This window comes from Homarus americanus, unplaced genomic scaffold, assembly GCF_018991925.1.
Source record: "Homarus americanus isolate GMGI-L3 unplaced genomic scaffold, GMGI_Hamer_2.0 scaffold48220, whole genome shotgun sequence".
NCBI classification, from domain to species: Eukaryota; Metazoa; Arthropoda; class Malacostraca; order Decapoda; family Nephropidae; genus Homarus; species Homarus americanus.
Genome location: NW_024755060.1, coordinates 4,530,183 through 4,557,564, shown reverse-complemented (window position 1 = coordinate 4,557,564; position 27,382 = coordinate 4,530,183). Strand labels below are relative to the sequence as shown.

General features: G+C 42.0%; 1 protein-coding gene across 1 annotated transcript in view; it reads right to left on the bottom strand.

Annotated features, from left to right (window-relative positions):
* The window catches only part of LOC121856327 (rac guanine nucleotide exchange factor JJ-like), a 75,490-nt gene that overhangs the window by 6,665 nt on the left and 41,443 nt on the right, over positions 1 to 27,382 (bottom strand). The window contains exons 4-5 of the mRNA XM_042351804.1: positions 9,089 to 9,240; positions 1,469 to 1,657 (exon numbers count right to left, since the gene is read on the bottom strand). Of these exons, the coding sequence (XP_042207738.1) occupies positions 1,469 to 1,657; positions 9,089 to 9,240 (341 nt within the window). The remainder of the gene's footprint in view (positions 1 to 1,468; positions 1,658 to 9,088; positions 9,241 to 27,382) is intronic.

Genomic DNA, 27,382 nt, shown 5'->3' with positions numbered 1-27,382 from the left:
AATCATCAACTGTCCCCCCATCCCTATCAATCATCAACTGTCCCCCCATCCCTGTCAATCATCAACTGTCCTCCCATACCAGTCAATCATCAACTGTCACGCTTTCCTCCCCAGTTATTAACCATTTTCGGAAGGCTAATGGCCCACCTGACCCTCACCATGTCATTAGTTAGGTGAGATTAAGCCAAGCATTTTTTTAACTTTTTATCAACAAAATTTTACTCATACTGTGGGATATTATTTGGTGGTATGATGCATTTAAATTACTTTCATTAGCTTTATATTCATGTTATAGACGAAAGAATAAATTGTGTAATGTATCGTCCATAAATATTACAATGATGACTAGACGAAAGAATAAATTTTGTAATGTTTCGTCCATAAATATTACAATGATGACTAGACGAAAGAATAAATTTTGTAATGTTTCGTCCATAAATATTACAATGATGACTAGACGAAAGAATAAATTGTGTAATGTATCGTCCATAAATATTACAATGATGACTTATTTTCCTGGATCCTACCGACAACTGGGAGCATCTGACGTAAGGATCACCTGAAAAAAATGGCGCTTTTATCCGCTCTGTCTCTACTTTACTACAGTCTCGCCCTCAGCTGCCTGGCTAACATCAACTCCACTCATATTATGTTATATACTCTAAGACGCCAAGGTTAGGTTAGGTTAGGTTAGGTTAGATTATAAACCTCACACTTCCATTACCACAAGCAGCACTTAAGGCACCTAATCAACTCTCAAAGACTCGTTATATTCTTTAACGAGGATGAGTTTATGTGGAACTGTATAAACTCCTGTTGTTGTTGATTTAAGATATTTTTTACCTTTTAAATCTCATAACATAATCTCCCATAGGCATAACTTACATATGGCTTTTGTGAGTATATTGCAAAAACTGTCATAAAATAGGTAGACGAAAATAAACTATAAAGGAATCTATGTCTCCCACGTCTCAATTTGAGCGAAAGATTTAAGGATAATTTTCCCCCAAAAACGTTCGACTGTTTTCCCAGACTCATTAGAAATATAACTCTGACTAGAATGTTTACCTCATAATAAAAGCGTCACCACCGAGGTCAGCGCCACGATAAAAATTTACTGAGATTTCGAGTCGTAAAATGAATCCACAAATATTTTTATGCTACAGTAAAACGTGTCGAATCTGCTTCAAGTTTCAGGGTTGGTCTTTGTCATCACAGTAGACGGTCAGGTTCACAGCGGCAAGACGGTAGGCGGTCAGGGTGTTAAGGACGGGGCTGGTCTTGAGGGTGGACTGTCTACACTCACACCTACACCCTACACAATTACACCTAACAAGCTAAACCCACATCAAAACACATACGTGGCCATTAAGGGTAGAACTGATTATGAGGGTAAGGGTGGTTGGGTGACCTGTCTATACCTACACCCTACACCAATACACCTACAAGTTACACCCACAGCACATACCTGGGCATTAAGGGCGGGGCTGGTATTGAGGATGAGGGTGGCTGAGTCACTGTGCATATCAAACTCAATGTGCTCTCCTCCCTCTGGTGACACATGTAGGATCAACTTCCCCTCCCGACTGATGTCAAAGTCCGCGGGCACTATGGACGGGTGCTGCGACACCTGCTTCTTCAACTCCTTCAGGGATTCCTGCAGGAGACAATGGGGAGATGGTTAATTAAATATGAAGAGGTTTAATAATAATAATAATAATAATAATAATAATAATAATAATAATAATAATAATAATAATAATAATAATAATAATAACAAATAAAATTCTATTAATATTTATAAAAAAATAACAATAATAATAACACAAATACTAATAATATCCCCAAAATAGGAAACCATTCCAAATGACACACACAGTTTAGATTAGGTTAGATTAGATTAGGTTGGGGTCAATTACAAACTGGGGCCCATTAGGACGGGGTCCATTTGAATTGCAACCATTAATTTTATCAGAGTTTAATATAGAATTGCAATGTCAATAAAGCCTTCAGTCAGCGTAATACATCACATGTTAAAAGAACAATTTATATCACGGTAATTGTTCATATGTCATTTTCATCCAGAATTTCAGATAATAATAACAAACTCGGCAAATATTCCCCAAACTTGAAAAATAACACAACATTCCCCCACAAATATTCCCCAAACTTGAAAAATAACACAACATTCCCCCACAAATATTCCCCAAACTTGAAAAATAACACAACATTCCCCCACAAATATTCCCCAAGTCCTCTGTCAGACCACCATTACAATCCTTACTAAGATCTTTCAGCAAATAGCAGGAACTAAATCTTAAAGACCCACCCCTAAAATTTAAAGACCCACCTTCTAACTTTCACAGACCCACCCCCTAAAATTCAAAGAACTACTCCCTAAAATTTAAAGACTCATCCTAAAATCTAAGGACCCATCCCCTAAAATTGAACATGACACAGCGGGTGGTTAATGGCGACCAGCTGATGGTGCGGGAGGCCATAAATTGCCTATTATATATCCTGCACCTACGTCAACGAGTGTGTGTGTGTGTGTGTGTGTGTGTGTGTGTGTGTGTGTGTGTGTGTGTGTGTGTGTGTGTGTGTGTGTGTGTGTGTGTGTGTGTGTGTGTGTGTGTGTGTGTGTGTGTGTGTGTGTGTGTGTGTGTGTGTGTAATAATAATAATAATAATAATAATTAACGGTTTATTGAAAAAGTTCTGCAGCCCGAAGGCTGAAAATATACATTGGACATAAATGACTTATTACATACATTGGTGGTTTAACAAAAGCCTTCATTAGAGAAAGGTAAAAGGAACATACAGTGAACATACAGATTAATGTAGGTGTTGAACAGCAAAAACGTAGTGTAGTAACTCCTCCCAGATAGTGTTAGGAGAGGGACCTCGTGGTGTAGTAGTTCCCTCACAGATGGTGTTATGAGGGAGCCTCACGTGGTGTGGCAATTTCCCCTCACAGATGGTGTTATGAGGGCCTCACGTAGTGTAGTAATTCCCTCACAGATGGTGTTATGAGGGGCCTCACGTGGTGTAGTAACTCCTTCACATATGGTGTTATGAGGGGCCTCACGTGGTGTAGTAATTCCCTCACAGATGGTGTTATATGAGTGAGGTGTGGTTCCAGGCCTTCCTATCGTAGACGGATTAACACATCGCTGGTAGTTGGGTCTCATGGGCCGTTATCACTGGGTACCTGGGACCTCACTGTGTGAAAGGTCAACTTGGGTACCACTGTTACTGTTGAGTTGTTCTCACTGACTTAAGCACTGTTCACCACTGTTCACCTCTGTTTAACACTGGTTCCATGTGTTGTGTGTGTGTGTGTGTGTGTGTGTGTGTGTGTGTGTGTGTGTGTGTGTGTGTGTCTCGTCAGGCTACCATCCTACAGTGAGTGTGTTATAAGGTTAAGGCTCTCACTGGTTAATGCTCCGACTGTTAACACTCAAGAGGGTTGAGACTGAGTGGGTTAAGGCTAGAGAAGGCTAAGACTGAGTGGGTTAAGGTTAAGAGGCCTATAAATATGTGTGTGTATGAGAGAGAGAGAGAGAGAGAGAGAGAGAGAGAGAGAGAGAGAGAGCTCACCTTCCATTACCATATAGTTGTGGATTGGTTAAACGCCAGTACAACATAATACAGGCGAAAGTACGCCAGGGGTGTAGGTGATCCCCAGAGCAAACAGAAGACAGGCGAAAACTCAACTAGACTAAGTTCCATAAGTGTAATAATCCGGATCGGAAGGGAATGCCAGGCGCTGGTGATTGCTCGTGCAGGCGTTGGGAACGAAATAGTGTCGTAAATCTCAATATTTTGTTAAAGTCTTTAAGATTTTATTCCGCCATTTTCGAGAAAAGTTTGTGTCTTCTATTTTGTTCCGTTTATCAGCTGATTGTATTGTCTTGGGAGTAACTCTCTCTCTCTCTCTCTCTCTCTCTCTCTCTCTCTCTCTCTCTCTCTCTCTCTCTCTCTCTCTAAGATAATTTCGTAATTGTTTGAGATTTGAGAGTTTAACTGTTCCGTTCTATTCCCATAGCCCCTGAGAGAAGAGAAGAGAAGAGGTCAAATTAAATCAAATAAACCCTAATTAAAATACACTTTAAATCCCTCAAAAATTCCACATAAAATCCCCCCAAAAAATATCTTGAAGTGAGAAACAAACTTCAGACATAAATATCCCGGTTAAATAACGTCGAAAATTATTGTGCCGTAAAAACTCGGCCAAGAAGAGCCATCAGTCAACCCCAGCGCTACACTAGTTAATATCTGCTGCCAGCTTGAAGGTCATCTATCATACCTAACTCTGTCTATCTATCTATCTATTTATCTATCTGTCTATCTATCTGTCTGTCTGTGTGTGTGTGTGTGTGTGTGTCTATCTATCTACTATATTTATCTATCTATCTATCAGTCTGTCAACACTTCTTCAGCGTCAAAATCCTGTCGACACTACGATAACCTACAAATCCTGTCGACTTCTCGCCATCTAAATTTCACGCCTACCTGTCGACACCCTCACGACACACACACACCCATATCCTGACATCTCCATCGCGTGTGAATTTTACACGGCCTTGTCCCCCATCCATACCTGTACGTCGATTACCGCCCAGGTTGTCCCCTCCCACCATCACCACCACCGCCCATCTTGTCCCCCACCATCACCACCACCGCCCATGTTTGTCCCCCACCATCACCACCACCACCCATCTTGTCCCCCCATCACCACCACCGCCCATCTTGTCCCCCATCACCACCACCGCCCATCTTGTCCCCCCACCACCATAATGATCCCTCGACGTGAATGATGGACCTGATACTGTTTTATTTAGTGATTATCCGTATTACTACAAACACCAAGCACCTACACACATACATACATACATAAATACAGACAGACAGACAGACACACACACAGAGAGACAGACAGGCAGACAGTAAAACAAGTATCTTCCTGGATGGGTCAGATAAATTTCGAAATGATCAAGAACGATTAGTGTTGTCTCGGTAGTGTTGTCAAAATCCCTCGTTTGTGGTGGCAGCGTAGTTATTATTGAGGTAAACTATGCTGGGGGGTGAAAAGGTTATGCCGTAGACTACCTTAACTACACAAAAATACGATTCACTTTGTCATAATTCGGGAGTGGTAAAAATGAAACATAGAACATAAGAAAATAAGGAGTCTGCAATAGGCCGGTTGACCTGTGCATGGCAGCTCCTGTCGAGAGTTACTACCACTCTCTATCATCCATGAATCTATCCAGCCTCCTTTTGAAACTTTCCAGAGTACCCGCACTTACTACAAAGTTGCGAAGCTTGTTCCACTCGTCCACCACCCTATTTGTGAACCAGTTTCTTCCTATCTCCCTCCTAAACCTAAACTTATCCAACTTGAATCCGTTGCTCCGAGTCCTATCCTGCTCGGATATTATAAGAACTTTATCTATATCCCCGTTATTGATACCTTTCACCCACTTAAATACTTCTATCATATCTCCCCGCACTCTTCGTCTTTCTAGGGAATGCAAGTTAAGTTTCTTTAACCTATCCTGGTATGGAAGGTTTCTAAGTCCCGGAATCAATTTTGTCATTCTTCGCTGCACCGACTCTAGTGAATTTATATCCATTCTATAATAGGGGCACCAGAACTGAACCGCATAATCGAGGTGCGGCCTGATTAGCGCAAGATATAGCTGCAATAAGACCTCTGCACTCTTTTTACTTACACTTCTAGATATAAAACCCAATACACTGTTTGCCTTATTTCGAACATTAACGCACTGTTTTCTAGGCCGTAGGTCCGGGCTTACAAGTGCCCCTAGGTCTCTTTCACAAGTCGACTTCTCTAGGTTGATGGGAGAATCTTTTATTATCGAACCAGAGTCTTATCTAATGACTCCTATAACTGATTTACACACACACACACACACACACACACACACACACCACTAAGCCCGTGAGAGTAAGAGAAACACTTTGTTGGGCTCCCCGGGCCTGGGAGCTCTTGAGAGAACCGGCAAATTTACAACTGCAAATGGCGGAACACCATCTAGCTGGAGTAGTAGTGGTAAGTCACCCTCCACCCACCCTACCCTACCCACCCCACTCCCCCCACCCTGTCTCACCTACCGCCCCCTCCCCCCACCCCCGGTACCTAGGGTGAAGCAGCCAGTGGGATTTTGAGGCAGTGTTCTCAAGGTCACCTCACCTACCGTACACCCAATACAGGTAGAGAGTTCAGGTTCAGGTTCAGGTAATTTGTATAATGTGAGTCAGGTGATTCGGGTGATCTGGTAACACTGTATGGTGAAGAGTTGACAGATTTGCTTTTAATAACGAAGCCCTATATGTATGTATGTATGTATGTATGTATGTATGTATGTATGTATGTATGTATGTATGTATGTATGTATGTATGTCCAAGTATGAACACTGTACAACTTCCCTTCCTTCAATTACTTTGTGTATTTACATATTGTGGACATAAATATAAACGTGACTGACTGTCCTTCCTAAGTGAGATATTAATAGTTTACAAGAATATTACATTACTACTTAAAGTTATTCCCGTGTCTTTAATGATCTTTAACACGTATAATAATAATAATAATAATAATAATAATAAAAATAATAATAACATGAACAACTGCAATATTAATATCAACAATATTAATGATAATAATAACACCAATAACAACAATAAGTAAGGTTTTAACAGGTCAAATCCTTCCTCACTACACAGTCAAAATGCCACTGGATATATTAATTAATGACGTGAGTGTAAACATGTTAACGTGTACTGTACAATGAGAGTCTTTGTGGGTGGAGGATGTGCTGTCATATAAGTCACTCAGACTCCTGTGTCGAGTGTTATATTAATACTACAGCAGTGCCTCCTGTTCTGTAATGTGAGGGTTGTGTCAGATACAGTCAGGTACAGAAAGAAGTGTACAGTCATAATGATAATAAATATATCAACGTTCAGACACTTATGGTCGAGTGTGTACAGATACAAGTCAGGGCAGTGTATGTTGTCACAATGAGACGCGTGTGTACTTATGTTACTGTTTATATTGAATTAAATGTTTCGAAAAAATAAGAGATGTTGGGATGGACAAAATAAATTTATATTTCTTCACGTGTATAAACTTCCTTTTAAAATATTTAGGATTTTTCATACAAATACACGTTCTTAAGAAAAATGTATTTTATTTTTTCCCTATGTACAAGCTTCCTAAAAAAATTCCTTGGGTTTATTCTTTTGTGTTTGTATGGAAAAAAAATTACTTCGTTTTTTCCTATGGACAAACTTTGGTGAACACAAAATAATTCTTTTGTATTTTTTTGGGGGGGCAGCTATATCGTTGACGGGTTCAATTCCCATAAAATCGGTTGAGAAAATTGGGAGCTTTTTAGCGCGGGGTCAACCTGTCGTTTACTCTACAGTTTCCGAGGAAGTTTTTTTTCATACATTGAAACGAAGGGCCAACGTCGCTTCCCACTCTGAGGCGTGAGCTAACTTGCAAATGGTTTCCCAAGAATTAAAGAAAATTTGAGAATAAGGAGCAACACACACACACACACACACACACACACACACACACACACACACACACACACACTTCTTTTATTATATTCGTATGTAATTATTTTTGTAAATATTATATTTATGTTTCAGCTCCTCGTGGTATAGTGGTAATTATATTTTCAGGTATTACAGACAAATGTAAATAAAATGAGAGAGAGAGAGAGAGAGAGAGAGAGAGAGAGAGAGAGAGAGAGAGCAGCTCAACTATTAAAAACAGCAACAACAAGGAGGCTCAAGAAATAAACAGACAACAAGACCCCAGAGGAAACAACCAGCCACCACCCCTTGGACGAGAGACCTGGCCTGGGGCGACACCACTACCAGTGTCCCTCCCACCACCACGACTACCAGCATCACCACCACCAGTGTTCCTCCCACCACTACTAGTAAAACCCACCACCACCTCCAGTGTCCCCCCCCCCCCCCCCCTTTGCCACCACCAGCCCCCCAACACAGTGCATCACAAACGCCTCCCTTTTGAGTTACACAACTTGGCCTCTACTCGTTCTCCCCGGCGTGATATAGTGAAGACCGATGCCGGCACTGGCTAGATGGAAGTGCCTTTTGATGTTGAGGCAGCATGACTCGGCCCTCCTGAATACTAAGGACTTTTCTCCCTCTCTTGTCGGGCTTAAAGTTGAGTAGCCGCTCTTTTTACTGTTCCTCACTGCTGCCCACCACCACAATCTTCCTATACACCGGGAGTTGGTCATCATCTTGGGGTCTCACACACAGCTTAACACTATCTAAGTTACCCTGATAATCTCCCCTTCAAGTATTACAATGTGTTGGACAGTTGTCTCATGGCGGGACATTAGTAAACACGGAGCTTGTATTTCTTCACTATGACTTAAGGGTTACAAATACCACGGTACATTAAGGGCAGGTCAGCAAGGTACGTTTAAGGGCAGGTCAACAGGGTACACCAAGACTCTCTCTCCCCCGTATGTTGATAATGTCCCTAAACACGGTACATTGAGGCAAGGTATCAAGGTGCACTAGCGTAACAAGGTACACTAGGGCAAGGTACACTAGGGCAAGGTGCACTAGGGCAGGGTACACGAGGACACTCACCTGTATGTTGATGATGCCCCTCAAGACGGTACACTAGGGCAAGGTGCACTAGGGCAAGGTACACTAGGGCAAGGTACACTAGGGCAAGGTGCACTAGGGCAGGGTACACGAGGACACTCACCTGTATGTTGATGATGCCCCTAAGACGGTACACTAGGGCAAGGTACAGGGCTACACTAGGGCAGGGTACACTAGGGCAGGGTACACTAGGGCAAGGTACACTAGGGCAGGGTACACTAGGGCAGGGTACACTAGGGCAAGGTGCACTAGGGCAGGGTACACGAGGACACTCACCTGTATGTTGATGATGCCCCTAAAGACGGTACACTAGGGCAAGGTACACTAGGGCAGGGTACACTAGGGCAGGGTACACTAGGGCAAGGTGCACTAGGGCAGGGTACACGAGGACACTCACCTGTATGTTGATGATGCCCCTAAAGACGGGGCTCTCGAGGACGGAGATCAGAGTGTTGAGGTCGTTGCTGCACTGGTCGGACATCTTAGTCTCGTCCGTCTCCTTCATGGACCGCTGGATGCGCTCAAGGAGGGACAGCGCTGCCGAGGTGTCTGTAAGGACGAGGGACAACAAGTGTTACCTCAAGTGTCAACCAAAGATGACTACGTTAGGTTAGGTTAGGTTAGGTTAGGTTAGGTTAGATTAGATTAGGTATCCAAAAGAAATCGAAAACATTTTAATATTGATGTTCGGGCTCTTAGTGATTATATTATCTTTATTCTAACCTACTATAACCTAACTCTAAAATAAAGCTAACCTAATCCCAACATAACGCTAACCTAATCCAACATAACCATCCTAACCAAACAAAATAACCTAACCTAACCCGCCCAGGTAACATTAGGATGTTTAATTAATCATCAGGTGAAATAAGGTAGGGACTAATCCACAGGTGATCCTCTCATCTACCTGTAGTTTACTTCGATTGGGTAATTATGCAGTTTACCTGAGTCTACCTGGCGTCTGAATCTACCTGGAATCTACTCCGAGTTTACCTGAAGACTGACGTGAATTTTTAGTCTTTATGTTACAGGAAAATAGAGATGATTTTAGCCTTACGATAGAGAAGTAATCGACAGAATCTATCATAAGGAAAAAAAAAGAAGATAAATTTTGAAATTTTATTGTAAACTAAAAGACATGTAATTTAGAGATCCTACGATTGTCTTACGATAGAGATGTAGTTGAGATATCGTACCGTCTCTTACGATACTACTCCAGTGAGACGCTTCAGCAGATAAAAATACGAACAAATAAATATCCCAAGTCTACTATTGGCTTCGTCGGTGATATGTTATCGAGAGGGAGGGAAGAAGGGCGCGGTGTGATCCTGGCGTGTTGTTATGGATACACGCCACCTACAACCCTTACCCCACGCCTTTGATCTCACCTCTAACACCACGCCGCCAATCACCATATTGACAGGTGTGTATATTGTCTTACTGTTTTGTTTAAGGTAATTTGTGTTTTGCTATAAATTGAACCTAAATAACTAATGAATTAAAGGTCAATATATATATTTTCTAAGTAGTTTCTTCTGTATATTTTTTTCTTCAGATTTTGTCAAAGTTTATTCATTGTTTTGATGACGTCTTTGTTAACTTGGTGATGACGAGGATTTACTACGTGTATTGAAAAGTTCGGTTGGTTTGCCTGTCTTTCTGTCTATGTCGGTCCGTCTGTCTGTCTGTCTGTTCACATGGTAGCGTCCACAATTTTGATTCGACCGTGATCAAAATTTCACACTTGTTCAGCTTCGGTAATAACTCAGCACTGTAAAATTTTAACTAACATCGTACACAGGTCATAGGTCACAGGTCAAAGGTCATCGCTAAAGGTCTTCCCGCGAATAACCACAAAGATGAAAGAAATGACGACAACGATCACACTGACATTTCGCCAACTATCACTTCCTAAAAAAAAAAAAAGATTCATTTAATTTATTTTTACTTATTTTTTTTTTGTTTCGTCTGTTGTTATTTTGTTTCCCTCACTCACCACCTCAGGATCGGACCCACCACCTATCCCACCCAGCTGTGAATGTGTACCTGACTTTATAGTTAAGGAAATGAAGACAATCAAGTACAATACCGTCCAAACTGCCTCTAAATGGGTTATGTTACAGAAGCTTCTAATTATACGACTCCCATACTAATTTCTACACGTTACTCTCCAAATGAAACAGTAACTCGCCTCTGGACATCCTAAACCATACACTCATACACCCACACACCCCAGACACCCATACACCCAGACACCCATACACCCAGACACCCAAACACCTATACACCTAAACACCCATACACCCATACACCCAGCCACCCATACACCCCGACACCCAAACACCCATACATATACCCAGACACCCATACCACCATACCCATACACCCAGACACCCATACACCCAACACCCATACACCCATACACCCATACACCCATACACCCAAACACCCAAACACACCATACACCCATACACCCAGACACCCATACACCCATACACCCATACACCCATACACCCATACACCCATACACCCAAACACCCATACACCCAGACACCCATACACCCAGCCACCCATACACCCAGACACCCATACACCCATACACCCAGACACCCCTACACCCAGACACCATCACCCATACACCCATACACCCATACACCCAGACACCCATACACCCAACCCCACACCCCACCCAAACACCCATACACCCACCCCATACACCCATACACCCAGACACCATACACCCATACTCCCATACACCCAGACACCCATACACCCATACACCCATACACCCATACACCCAACCCATACACCCATACACCCAGACACCCATACACCCATACACCCATACTCCCATACACCCAGACACCCATACACCCATACACCCATACACCCATACCCCATACACCCAGACACCCAAACACCCATACACCCATACACCCATACACCCATACACCATACACCCAGACACCCATACACCCAGACACCATACACCCAAACACCCATACACCCAGACACCCATACACCCATACACCCATACACCCAGACACCCATACACCAAACACCCATACACCCAGACACCCATACACCCATACACCCATACACCATACACCCATACCCCATACACCCAGACACCCATACACCCAAACACCCATACACCCAGACACCCATACACCCATACACCCATACTCCCATACACCCATACACCCATACACCCATACACCCATACACCCAACCCATACACCTACACCCAAACACCCATACACCCAACACCATACACCAAACACCCTACACCATACTCCCATACACCCATACACCCATACACCCATACACCCATACACCCATACACCCAGACACCCATACACCATACACCAAACACCCATACACCCAGACACCCATACACCCATACACCCAGACACCCATACACCCATACACCCATACACCCATACACCCAAACACCATACACCAGACAATACACCCAACACCCTACACCCAGACACCCATACACCCATACACCCAGACACCCATACACCCATACACCATACACCCAGACACCCATACACCCAGACACCATACACCCAGACACCCCATACACCCAGACACCCATACACCCAGACACCCATACACCCAGACACCCATACACCCAGACACCCATACACCCATACACCCATACACCCATACACCCAGACACCCATACACCCATACACCCATACACCCATACACCCATACACCCATACACCCAAACACCCATACACCCAGACACCCATACACCCAGCCACCCATACACCCAGACACCCATACACCCATACACCCATACACCCAGACACCCATACTCCCATACACCCAGACACCCAGACAGCTTTAATTAACTCACAGTCAGAAAGGTTATACACAAACTAAATCACATCCCAGCATTTTACCTGCTGCTTCCAAAAACACTTAATCCATATGAAGGTGGGAGGTAAAGGTCCCTGAGAGGATATTAATGTACAGCCGCCTCTAACACCAGGTACAGTCATTAAGGTAAGTTACAGCTGTGTTACCTGACGCAAGATGTTATATAGCTAACTGGATGGTTTATGTAATTAAGCAGGTGTTAGAGTTGAGTTATTGTGTTACAGACTTAAGCAGGTGTTAGAGTTGAGTTATTGTGTTACAGACTTAAGCAGGTGTTAGAGTTGAGTTATTGTGTTACAGACTTAAGCAGGTGTTAGAGTTGAGTTAGTGTGTTACAGACTTAAGCAGGTGTTAGAGTTGAGTTATTGTGTTACAGACTTAAGCAGGTGTTGAGTTGAGTTATTGTGTTACAGACTTAAGCAGGTGTTAGAGTTGAGTTATTGTGTTACGACTTAAGCAGGTGTTAGAGTTGAGTTATTGTGTTACAGACTTAAGCAGGTGTTAGAGTTGAGTTATTGTGTTACAGACTTAAGCAGGTGTTAGAGTTGAGTTATTGTGTTACAGACTTAAGCAGGTGTTAGAGTTGAGTTATTGTGTTACAGACTTAAGCAGGTGTTAGAGTTGAGTTATTGTGTTACAGACTTAAGCAGGTGTTAGAGTTGAGTATTTGTTACAGACTTGCATATTAGAGTTGAGTTAGTGTGTTACAGACTTAAGCAGGTGTTAGAGTTGAGTTATTGTGTTACAGACTTAAGCAGGTGTTAGAGTTGAGTTATTGTGTTACAGACTTAAGCAGGTGTTAGAGTTGAGTTATTGTGTTACAGACTTAAGCAGGTGTTAGAGTTGAGTTATTGTGTTACAGACTTAAGCAGGTGTTAGAGTTGAGTTATTGTGTTCCAGACTTAAGCAGGAGTTAGAGTTGAGTTATTGTGTTACAGACTTAAGCAGGTGTTAGAGTTGAGTTAGTGTGTTACAGACACAGGTGTTAGAGTTGAGTTATTGTGTTACAGACTTAAGTAGTTAGAGTTGAGTTATTGTGTTACAGACTTAAGCAGGAGTTAGAGTTGAGTTAGTGTGTTACAGACTTAAGCAGGTGTTAGAGTTGAGTTATTGTGTTACAGACTAAGCAGGTGTTAGAGTTGAGTTAGTGTGTTACAGACTTAAGAGGTGTAGAGTTGAGTTATGTGTTACAGACTTAAGCAGGTGTTAGAGTTGAGTTATTGTGTTACAGACTTAAGCAGGGGAGTTGAGTTATTGTGTTACAGACTTAAGCAGTGTTAGAGTGTTATGTTACACTTAAGCAGGTGTTAGAGTTGAGTTATTGTGTTACAGACTTAAGCAGGTGTTAGAGTTGAGTTATTGTGTTACAGACTTGCAGGTGTTAGAGTTGAGTTATTGTGTTACAGACTTAAGCAGGAGTTAGAGTTGAGTTATTGTGTTACAGACTTAAGCAGGTGTTAGAGTTGAGTTAGTGTGTTACAGACTTAGCAGGTGTTAGAGTTGAGTTATTGTGTTACAGACTTAAGCAGGTGTTAGAGTTGAGTTATTGTGTTACAGACTTAAGGGAGTTAGAGTTGAGTTAGGTGTTTACAGACTTAAGCAGGTGTTAGAGTTGAGTTATTGTGTTACAGACTTGCAGTGTTAGAGTTGAGTTAGTGTGTTACAGACTTAAGCAGGTGTTAGAGTTGAGTTATTGTGTTACAGACTTAAGCAGGTGTTAGAGTTGAGTTATTGTGTTACAGACTTAAGCAGGTGTTAGAGTTGAGTTAGTGTGTTACAGACTTAAGTATGTGTTAGAGTTGAGTTAGTGAACAGGTGTTTGACAGTGGCTAGTATTGTGAAAGGTAATATAATTCAATTTCATGCTGACGAAGTTCTATTGTACTCGTGTGTGTGTGTGTGTGTGTGTGTGTGTGTGTGTGTGTGTGTGTGTGTGTGATATGTACTAACAGACAAATAAACACACACACACAATAAGAAAGGCGGCGTTGTTTTATTGTTATTCTGCCGGCTAATTGTAAAGGAACACAGGTTCGAACCCCGGCACTGAATGGACCTGGACTTGCCTTGAAAAACTCCAACGACAAACGTAAATATTTGGAAGCAAACCAAACCTCGGACCTAAAACCGAGCAATATTTTTAGGTTAGGTTAGGTTAGGTTAGGTTAGGGTCCGGGTACAGGAGTGAGAGCCGACAGGACTCACCCAAACAACAATAGTGAACAAAACCCTTAAGTAACAGCGACAAAATAACACCGTGTATATTATTCATGTACCGTGAGAGATCGCTAGTGCTGGCAGAAGACGGGCGAACATTTGTCTGGCGTAGTTTCCACACCACAAGCCGGTCAATGCATGATGCGAAAAGGAGAGCCAGATGCTGTTTACTGCTAGTGCTGGCGTTGTATTTATGGAGTGTGTTTTAGTCAGTAAGACGTAGATACAAGCCAGGCGCTGATGAATGCTCGTACTGGCGTAATGGAAGTCACAGTGAGGATAATTTGCAAGTTGGAAGATTAAGCTAAGCGGTGCTGAGCGGTCGTGCTGGCGTTGGAAGAACCTTCCTAATGCATGAGATACAAATTCACACCCTTCCTAATGCCAGGCGAACATTTGTCTAGCTTAGCATCCGCCACCGTGCCATTGCAAGGTAGGAGGGTAAGCCTGGCGTTATATATATATACCTTAAGACAAGGCTACCCAGGTGGTACTGCCCCAGGTCTCACACCTCGGCTGCAGCTCACCTCCACTCTAAAACATTTTCACTCACCATTTTCGGAGATTCTTAAAACTACAAGAAAAAACCTACAGTCTGGTGGTGGAAATTTCTGAAGAATTTCCCCGCCTGGGCCACGTTTTCCAAAATGCTTCGTCCGCACCACACGGGAAGATTCTCAAGGATTAGTACGGTGATTTTTTCCCTCGTAACTCGGGATAAGAGAATGATAGTAAGGGTAGTGTCTCAGCGCAGTTCAGACACCTTTTTCTGTCAACTTTCTTTCGTGACTTAATTAACTAATCACAGGCGTTTTAACATCATTTATGGCCACTATTTAACTGACGAACCTTTGAGAATCCAGCCTTGTCTCCCAGCCTACGTGAGGCAATAGAAGGTTTATCACTTCACTTCAGAGTAAAAGTTAACGTTTAAACCTTAGAGACTTTAGCCGTCACCTGTATTATAAATGAGTCCGTGTGATGCCTCTCTACACCAACTACCTGGTCACACTTAACCTTTAAAATATATTTCAATAACTAAAGTGAGATATACAGTATATCTTATTGGCACACCTACAAGGAAAATTAACGTAGGAACCTTTAGTAATATATTTCAATAACATAAGTGAGATATATATATTTTCTTGCACCAGCTACAAGGAAATTTTAACGTAGGAATCTTTGGGAATATATTTAAATATTACCTGAAGTGAGATAGATAATTAATTGGATCAATTACAAGGAATATTTAACGTAGAAACCTTTAAGAACACAGTCCAGTGTCACACCTTAAGGGAGCCAATTAGACGCTTTCTTATAACATTTAAGGGGACTTTTTAAGTACTGTCCCTTAAAATCCACCTTTATATTGTAGCTTAAGTTAATACAGAAGTTAAGGGGAAAATCTGACGTAAGAATTTTTAAGCATTCATTATTCCTTATATTAAAGTTAAGGTAGACATCAACACACGTTCTTATATCACTTATGAGAGGAATTCAATGTGAAAACCTTTGAGAATCCACCTTTGTGTTGTATCTCAAGTCAATCATTTACACGTGTTTTACTTACAAGGAAATTTAAACGTTGAAACTTCTCATAAAAACACATTTGCATCGTAACATAAATAAACTATTCTTACACGTTAGGAGGAATCTTCAATTCAGGAACCTTTGAGAAACTACTTTTTTATCGTATCTTAATTCAACTAATTACGTGTTATTTTTCATCCGTTTCAAGACAATTAAACCAAACTTTTGAGAATCTACTTTTCTTCCGTACCTTAAATAAATCACGTATATACATTTCTACGTGAGTTAGGATAAAAATAAAACTTGGAACCTTTGAGAATCCACCTTTGTGTCGTATCTGAAGTAAACCACACATGAATTACGATAAAATTTCAACTTACGATCCACTAAGACTACGACCTCGGGAGAAAGGGATAATATTGACCCAGAGAGAGAGTGAAGTTCCTGGACCTACGAGGCAATGTAAACACTCCCCCTAGTTTCCTCCTGGTTCGTTTATGTTAATGATGGAGATGAGGTGGAGGTAGGGTGAAAGCAGTGTGGAGGAGGTGTGGAGGAAGTGTGAAGGAGGTGGAGGTGTGGAGGAAGTGTGAAGGAGGTGGAGGTGTGGAGGTGTGGAGGAAGTGTGAAGGAGGTGGAGGTGGGAGGAAGTGTGAAGGAGGTGGAGGTGTGGAGGAAGTGGAAGGAGGTGGAGGTGGAAGTGAAGGAGGTGTGGAGGAGGGAGTGTGGAAGAAGGTGGAGGAAGTGTGAAGGAGGTGGAGGAAGTGTGAAGGTGTGGAGGAGGTGTGGAGGAGGTGAAGGAGGTAGTGTGAAGGTAGTGTGGAAAAGGTGGAAGTAGTGAGGAGGTGTGGAGGCAGTGTGGAGGAGGTATGGATGCACTGTGAAACAGGTGGAGGTAGTGTGAAGGGAATGTAGAGGAGGTAGAATTAGTGTGTGTGTGTGTGTGTGTGTGTGTGTGTGTGTGTGTGTGTGTGTGTTACCTTACCAAATATTAACATTAGTACAAAGACGCACATCTTGGTGACTTTCTTAGAGAAGAGAAGAGAAGAGAAGAGAAGAGAAGAGAAGAGAAGAGAAGGGAAGAGAAGAGAAGAGGAGGAGAACACACACCCACACAAGACGAAAATAAACACAAAATAAAATTAATAACAAAGAAACAAAAACAAGTACAACATATACACAACAAAATCATCACAAAAACACACTGGTCTCATTGGTCATTGCGATTCAAGTATGATAAAACCACTTGGGCGACGATTCAGTAAAACAAGGCAGAGCAACCTGAGGTATACAGTATGTCTCTCTCAGGCACTAAGATAAATAGATTCTCCTTGTGGTTATGATTCTGAGAGAGATATGCGTAAATATATTTCATTTAGGGGAATTTTGACGATATAGACTTTTTGGGTAGGATCATTTATGAGGAAACTTGTATTTTAGGTGAAACTGTTGTATTTTAAGAATTTTATGAGGAAACTGCTGTATTTAAGGTATTTTATGAGGAAACTGGCACAACTTCAAGCAGCTAAAACAGTCACCTACTCATCACATCAGTCTTTTACCTGTTATCCAGTCAAGCAAAAGACCGAGAGAGAGAGAGAGAGAGAGAGAGAGAGAGAGAGAGAGAGAGAGAGAGAGAGAGAGAGAGAGACCAACCTTTAACCTTCCACCAGTCGATAACTGTTTCCAATCACGACAAATTGACACGAAGCCCCGATCTAACAAGACGGGGCCACTCCCTCCTGCCCCTCCCAGCCGTATCTCACGACTTCAGAGATTCGCCAATTCATAAAGATTCGTAAGGTAACTTCATCCATATCCCAATGACTCCAAAGATTCGCCAATTCCTAAAGATTCGTAAGGTCGTAAGATAATTCTCAAGGGGGTCATACAGTAATTCTCAAGGACGGTATATGGTATTTCTCAGGTGGGGGTCGTAAGATAATTCTCAAGGGGGTCGTACTGTAATTATCAAGGTGTAATAAGATGATTAAACCCCCCTTTTGATAATTAGAAAAAAATACCGTTCCCTAATTAAAAAAAAGCTTCGTTAATTAGAAAAAGCGGTTCTTCAGGTAAAAACCTTCCTAATTATATTTCCCTCCTTAGAATTCCGACGAAATTTTCTCCCCAGGCAGAGAATAACACGAGAGAGAGAGAGAGAGAGAGAGAGAGAGAGAGAGTAAAAATTAGTGGAGATAAAAGGAGACAGAGATAAGGGAATGATAACAAAACGGGGAAGAGGAGGAGGAGGAAAGGACTGAAGAGGGTGGATAAAGAGGGACTGAAGGAAGGAAGAAAGGAAGGAGGAAAGAAGGAAGGGCGTAAAGGAAAGAAGACGAAAAGGAGAAGGGATAGAATAAGGAAGGAAGGGAAAGAAGACGAGCGGGAGAAGAGAGGGAGAGAGGGACAGAAAAATTATCCAGAGAGAGAGAGAGAAAAGCGGAATTACAAAAGGGAGGAAGTGAAGAATGAGAGACGAGTGGGACAATAAAGGAGGTGAACGCGATAGACGGTAAGGGGAAGGCAGCAGGAGGAAAATTAGAAGAAGATAGAAAGGAGATAAGGAGGAATGACGTAGAGAAGAAGGGAAGAGAGAAATTCACAATAAGAGGGTAAGAAGAGGAGGGGGGGGGAGAGAAGGGAAGCAAAGAGGAAGAACTGAGATAGAATTCCGTAATAATACAGTAAAATGAAAATAAGAAGAGGATGAAGAGGGAGAAAGGGAGAAGGAAGAAGAGGAAGAAGAGGAGGAAGTGAAAAAAAGAGGAGGAACAAGAGGAGGAAGAGGAAGAAGAGACGAAGAAGACATACAAAAAAGCAGAAAAAGAAAATAAAGAGAAAACGAAGGAGGTGAGAAGAAGAAACAAGAAGAAAAATAAATAAAAGATGAAATAAAGTAAAAATCATATCATCACACAAAGAAAAAATATTAAATAAAAAATACATAAAAGGAATTACAGGTAAGAAGCTTAAGAGAGAGAGAGAGAGGTCGACCAGGTCCACTCTCTCTCTCTCTCTCTCTCTCTCTGACCACCATAAAACTAAATAAAACGTGACTTGTATAGCAAATTTAAGCTGTGAGCGAAGTTTCAGTACATTAGAGCGAAATTTCATATTCTTTGAGCCAACTTTCCGATTTTATGAGCGAAATTTATCACCATCTGCAAAAGTTGATTTGTTCTGAGTTTGACGTCAAGTTGGGACCAAGTTAATAACAAGTTAGCGTCGCTGATGTTAAGTTACCGTATAACTGTACTAGTAGTTAGTGCTAAGTTGGGGCTAAGTTAACACATTCATTGAGTAGTTAGGGATTAAGTTTGTGATGAGGTAATGAAGAGGTGACGACCACATTCCTCGTTAGTGCCAAGATTGAGTAGTTGGCGTTAAGTTGGCGCATAGTTGGCGTAGAGTTGGTTGAGAGGTGACACGAAAGTTGACGAGGAGTTACGTGTGGAGGTCACGTTGGGAAGGGAGAGAGAGAGAGAGAGAGAGAGAGAGAGAGAGAGAGAGAGAGAGAGAGAGAGAGAGAGAGAGAGAGAGAGAGAGAGGGAGAGGAGAGAGAGAGAGAGAGAGAGAGAGAGAGAGAGAGAGAGAGAGAGAGAGAGACTTGTTGATAAAGCGAGAAAACTGGCTAGAGACAAATGAGACACTTAAGGATAAAAAGAGAGAGAGGCAGGAGGTAACCCGCCGTATCCCACACGTTAAGTTAATGGTGTTCCGCCCTGGCACGCCCCTCCACACTACCTGCTTTTACCCCTTTATCCACAAGTGTTCTCTCTCTCTATATATATATATATATATATATATATATATATATATATATATATATATACAGTATATATATATATCCACAAGTGTCTATCTCTCTCTCTCTCTCTCAACTTTTCTCTCTATATCCCCAAGTGTCTCTCTCTCTCTCTCCTTTTAGTGCAACAAACTCAACATCTACAGTACGTTCAATAATCACGACCAAAAAAACTTATTTACACCCGGGACTAAAAAAAAACCCACGGTTCATTCTACCCAACAATGGCGTCTGGAGATTCACCCTTCGCCCCCGTACTGAGGCGCTCTTCTTCTTCAACTCTTCCTCCTCCTCCTCCTCAACCCCCCCTCCTCCTCAACCCTCCCTCCTCCCCTCCCTACACTTTCACTTACACTTCTCCTTCCCTTCTCTACCTCCTCAACCCCTCCTCCTCCTCTCGCTCCCCCCTTCCTCCTCCTCCTCTCCCCTTCTCCTTCTCTCCCTCCTTCCCCTTCTCCCCTCTTTCCTCCTCTCCCTTCCCTTTAATTACCATCTTACGAAACGAAGACGAAACACCTCAGAGGCCACAAGAAGCAGCAGCACGACCCTTAACCCCAGTTAGTGTTCAGGTCTTGGTCAGGGTCATATATTGCCCTAAAACTTTACAGAGACGCACAAGTTCATAATTTACTTGTTTTACTAAGAGGTAATATGAGCGACAAAGTCACCCCTTGTTGCAACACTCAACCTGTTTACGAGGAGGAGGGGGAGAGGGGGAGAAGAGGAGGGGGGGAGAAGTGGAAGAGTGGGAGAGGAGGAGGAGGAGGAGGAGGAGGAGGAGGAAGAGGAAGAGAGGAAGAGGTGTGAAACTGTCCTCTGAGAAATGCCACTGTCATTCTCTCTTACGACTCACTTTAAAAAGTGTCATTAAAACTGTCTTCAGTATGCTCTCTCTCTCTCTCTCTCTCTCTCTCTCTCTCTCTCTCTCTCTCTCTCTCTGTCCTGTCCCAAGCATATAGAGAATTTTGACGACAATAAACCCCATTTCTGTCTCCTTTTTAAGCCATTCGGGCAAAACAATCAACAAAATTATCTTCAGAAATACACAAAACAAATTCATTTCATTAAAATCTAATTTCTTGTTCCCGAACATGGAAATTCATTTTGGTAATTTTCACATTCAGAAAAAAATGATAAGGGATTTGGATTCTGATATTCTAGTTTATTATTATTATTATTATTATTATTATTATTATTATTATTATTATTATTCCTGGAAGCAAATTTTGGAAATCATCCATTTTACAAACACTGATTTTTTGGGGGGTGAGTATTGGAAACTAATCTTTAATCCTCCTTTTACACATAAGCACATTAGATCAGTTTATTGCTGTCTCTCTCTCTCTCTCTCATTTATCCCTCTAACCTATCCCTGATGTAACCTACTCTACCCTACACGTAACCTACCCTCCCCCTAACCTACCTTACCCCTAACCTAACCTGACCTTGGGCTTAACATAACACCAGGCGTTGTTTCATCTCTTCACCATAACGCTATCATAACACTGTAGTTTATCTCGTAAATTTGACCCTATTTATGTGTTACTGTTATCCGATATCGATATTGTGGTCTGGTTATAATGATGTCAGCCAGGATGAGAGAGAGAGAGAGAGAGAGAGAGAGAGAGAGAGAGAGAGAGAGAGAGAGAGAGAGAGAGAGAGAGAGAGAGAGAGAGAGAGAGAGAGAGAGAGAGAGAGAGAGAGTATCAATATATCCTCGTCCACTCTCATTAATAACAATAATAATTAGTACCTGAATGCCGGGCCTCGTCATTTCAGTGTCCATACCTGTGCCCCACTAATTACAATATCTCACTAAAACACGGTATTACCTCAGCTTGTGTATTAGTGAGTAGAGTATTGCACAAATCTAGGTAAGTTCTGCTTCAGGTAAGTGGTGGAGTGAGACATGCATAGAGCTAGTCTCTCTCTCTCTCTCTCTCTCTCTCTCTCTCTCTCTCTCTCTCTCTCTCTCTCTGCTTGTTAGGTTAGATTAGATTAGGTCAGATTAAGTTAGTTTCTGTAATGTTGTGTTAGGTTAAACTAAGTTAGTCAGCTTTACGCTAGGTTAAGTTAGGTTTAATTATGTCACGGCCATGTTAAGTTAGATGAGGTTAAGTTACAATAACTTAAGTGTAGATTGTTTTAAGTTATGCTTCGATTAGTTTAGGTTAGGTTAGGTTAGGTTAGGTTGGGTCTGTAAACAAGTAAACTCGCTGAAATACCTTATAAGTTTTAGCGAAGTAATATATTATAACATCAACATCATCTATTATTCTTAACTGTTTGATGTCTCCTTGTTAAAGACGGGAGATGTTTGAGGCAGGACGTTGTCAGCTGAGAGAGGTTGTGTTATACAGGAAACATCCCCCGTGGCTGGCAGTCCCTCTGAGGTAATTAACAGTATCGCCAACTGTCTCTGGCCTTGGGGACGGGACGCAAGAAGTAACAGAGGCATCGGTTACCAGCTGCTAATCGATCAGGGAAAAGATACTGTGATCCGGGGTCATGGAACAGCAACAACACGAGAGGTAAGTAATAATATCAGAAGCTGTTTTATACCCAGGAGAGAGGAACTGGTGTGCTACGTGCGGCAAGTAACAACAACAATAATACAATGTATTACTGGGCCAGGGAACGGGGAGCAGGTGGGACACTGGCAACCGCGGCCTCCTTCCCTGGAGTCTTAATGACTTAATTAGTCCGGTAAGCTAAACCACACCTGGGCGACAGCGCCATAATGTTCCAGTCCTGGGTGCCTCCTCCCACCCACACACCGGTGCTGAGAGCTTCTGCCTATACAATTCACTCGTTAGGTTAGATTAGGTTAGGTTGGGTTAGGTCTTCATCCGCCCACTCTGGTGTTGACCCTCCACCCTACACTGCTAACGGCAACTCAGTCAGGCGCTCTGCTCCACCCACAGCTCATTACCCTCCACCCACACACCTACCTACCCCTGCACCCACCCTCCACCTAATCCTGCATCCACTCTGAACCCATCCCGAACCCATCCCCCATTCAATCCTGCGTCCATTTCTACCCACCCTCAATCACCTCCGCCCACTCTTGTATCAACCTTCCACCCCCTCACGAAATTGTATCTACCTTACAAAGCTAAGTTAGGGCGAACGCTTCTATAAACACACGTTATTACCCAGCACCATCAAGAGTATTAGGCGACCTTCTCTATAACACAGTGGAGAGAGAGAGAGAGAGAGAGAGAGAGAAAGAGAAAAGAGAGAAAGAAGCAGAGTGAGAAAGAAACTGAGAAAAATAAAAAATAAAAAGAAAGAAATTGAAAGAGAACACGAGAGAGAGAGAGAGAGGATGGGGGTAAGTAAATCACCTTCCTTCTCCCCGCAAATAAATAAAATAAATACAAATAAATAAAACAGACTCACAGAACCAAACAGACAAACTAAACCATGACCAGAGAAAACCTTTACAAGATCCCTCCCGATATAACAATAACAACCCGACACACAACACCGGTAATTAAGAGTAACATTACTGTACAATCACACACTCTGGGTCACGCTAATAGAGAGAGTTGATTTTTTTTAGTGCTGAAAAATACTGCTTTGTAAAGTTTAAATGTTGTTTTAAAAAATATTGGGATGAAAGAATCGTATTGGAAACTTAAATAACAAAATACAATGGAGATAATAAAAAAAATAATATCAATAATAATGAAATACCAATCTATTAAAATTAAAAAAAGTAACAATAACAACTACTACTACTACTAATAATAATAATAACTACAATAATAATAATAATAATAATAATAATAATAATAATAATAAAAACCAACAACAACATTCAGGTACAAAAAAAAATTAATAATCGATAATAAAAAAAATACAAATCATAAAAAAGATAATTAAAAAAAAATTCACCATTGCTCCACTGAAGTTTACTCTAGAGGTAAATTGAATACGTTACCTTTCTGTATATATACAATTTAATACAAGAGCGCCACTATTAATTTCCAGAGCAGTGTTACAACAGCACCAGGGAAAACACTGATAATGCTTTACCTTAACCTGTTGGTGATACTCCTCCTCAAGGTGTTGGTAATACTGTGTCCCTTAACTTAAATTATACTCAAAGTGTTGGTAACGCCTCTAAGTCCTCCACGAGGTGTTGGTAATGCCTCTAAGTCCTCCTCGAGGTGTTGGTAATGCCTATAAGTCCTCCTCGAGGTGTTGGTAATGCCTCTAAGTCCTCCTCGAGGTGTTGGTAATGCCTATAAGTCCTCCTCGGTGTTGGTAATGCCTTTAAGTCCTCCTCGAGGTGTTGGTAATGCCTCTAAGTCCTCCTCGAGGTGTTGGTAATGCCTTTAAGTCCTCCTCGAGGTGTTGGTAATACCTTTAAGTCCTCCTCGAGGTGTTGGTAATGCCTTAAGTCCTCCTCGAGGTGTTGGTAATGCCTCTAAGTCCTCCTCGAGGTGTTGGTAATGCCTATAAGTCCTCCTCGGTGTTGGTAATGCCTTTAAGTCCTCCTCGAGGTGTTGGTAATGCCCTAAGTCCTCCTCGAGGTGTTGGTACGCCTTTAAGTCCTCCTCGAGGTGTTGGTAATGCTTTAAGTCCTCCTCGAGGTGTTGGTAATACCTCAAGTCCTCCTCGAGGTGTTGGTATGCCTAAGTCCTCCTCGAGGTGTTGGTAATACCTTAAGTCCTCCTCGAGGTGTTGGTAATGCCTTTAAGTCCTCCTCGAGGTGTTGGTAATACGTTTAAGTCCTCCTCGAGGTCCTCCTCGAGGTGTTGGTAATGCCTTTAAGTCCTCCTCGAGGTGTTGGTAATACCTTTAAGTCCTCCTCGAGGTGTTGGTAATACCTTTAAGTCCTCCTCGAGGTGTTGGTAATACCTTTAAGTCCTCCTCGAGGTGTTGGTAATGCCTTTAAGTCCTCCTCGAGGTGTTGGTAATACTGTGTTCTACCTCAAAGTCTTGGTAATAGTGTGTTGTTCAAATTAAGGCTCATTCAAGTTGTTGGTTATTAGTTAAGTCCTGCTCTTTATTACCTATTGGAGAACTTCATAAAGTGTCTCCTTAGTTCCTAGTCATTGAAGTAAAGTAAGTCACAGTAAACGGAAATAAAATGCAATTGTTTACATGAAATTAACACACACACACACACACACACACACATACACACCACCCCTAGTTGCTGACATCACCACCCTTGAGCCATTAATTCCTTTATCATCAAGAGTTCTGTGCCAATAAAAGCCTCACAGTGATTGGTGGAGCAATGTGTCGTTACTCAGGTGCTCAACGAGACACACCAATTTACACAGAGATTAATAGTACATGATGGTACTCTTACTTTAGCTTGGGTAACTGAGGCCCTCATCACACTGCCACTTTAAGGCGTATCAAAGTGTGTGTGCTTGGAGTAATACCTTCAAGGAATAGTTCCCCACTACCCACGCCTCCACGCACACGCGCCTCTCTCTCTCTCTCTCTCTCACGCTTGGTCCAGATTATGATTCATGTATTGTTGAGATCAAGAGAGTTCCACTTATTTCTGCAGCCATCATCAGCTACCCACTCACCCATCACCACTCTCCTACTCATCACCACCTACCATCATCCCACTCACCACCTACCATCATCCCACTCACCACCACCAACTCGGGTATTCATGCAAGTCTCTCAGTGATTCGTGTAAGCTCTTGTTTCCCTGATGACCCAGTTCACACCTACACACCGTGACTCGCCTTCCTATTACCACCTAACTTACTCCCCTCACACACACAGAACCACCCACCCCCCCACACACACAAAACACCCTTCCCTCACACACACAAAAATACCCTTCCCCCCACACAAAACACCCTTCCTCACACACAAAACACCCTTCCCCACACACACCCTTTCCCCACACACAAACACCTTCCTCACACACACACACCTTTCCCCACACACACAAAACCCTTCCTCCCACACAAACCCTCATTCCTATCCACTTACCCCCCCATACATACACTTTAACATCCAACATTAACACGCAGATGTTTTCGTTAAATGTTGAGGCAGAAGACGCAAAAAAAAAATGATTGAAACAGTCTACGGATTAGGGAGCCCGGGGGATGAGGCTGTGGATTAGTGGGGGTTAAGCTGTGGATTAGTGGGGGTTAAGCTGTGGATTAGTGGGGGTTAAGCTGTGGATTAGGGGGGATAAGGCTGAGGATTAGGGGGACCGTGACTTACCCCGTACTACCCATCATTAAACAAACGGGGACAAACTACTGCCACCCTGAGCAACGAACTACGATCGAGTAACATCATTTTCTATTACATAAACCAATAATGTATTCTACTCCTGTGGTATTCTGAACTGAGCTACAACTTACCTGACCGATCAATTAGAGAAGCGAACGATTGTAAATGAAATTCTGTAACAAGTCGACCATATATTCCCCTGTGGAACGCCATGGCTTACCCACTGTGACGTAGTGTTTATAAACATACTTGCCACACACACACACACACACACTACCTCAGTGTTATCATCTTCGCCCACCTGGTCTGAACTAATTCCTTTCACAAATTTCATCATCGTAACATCTTCGTCTCTTTAACCCTCCTAAAGATGTTATATATTTTTAACAACAACAACAACAACAACAATAATAATAATAACAATAAGTAGGCCTAATAATAAAAATAAACAATACAATAACAATAAGTAGGCCTAATAATAAGCAATACAATAACAATAAGTAGGCCTAATAATAGTAACACGTTCGCCAGTCTATCGTCAGCAGAAGCGTTGTTTTGTCTTAAGGTCAACATAAAGTTTACGTGTTATATATTGTAGTTTGTCTCTGTATCTCTGGTATGTTAAGAGTCTATTATGCTGTATTACACTATTGATTGGCTCTAATACTCTACGCTCTTTTACACTATGACTCTATTAAAAATTATCCAACTATTACACCTCACTCTATTAAAAATCATTCGACTCTATTACAACATGGCCCATTACACTGTTAATCGGCTCTGTCTAACTACCCTCTCCATTACACGGTCAAATCCGCTTTAGCTTCCTTCGTTAATGGACTCTATTGAACAACGTCATAAATGGGTATTGGAAGCCTTCTCGACGGCATTTAATGGGCCTTGTACCATTGCCCTTCTCTTTAGCTATGCAATACTGTAGGTCTTAAGCAGTCCAGTAAGCTTCATGGCCATAATTCAAGCTTCAGAGTTATATTAAAGCTTTATGGCCATATT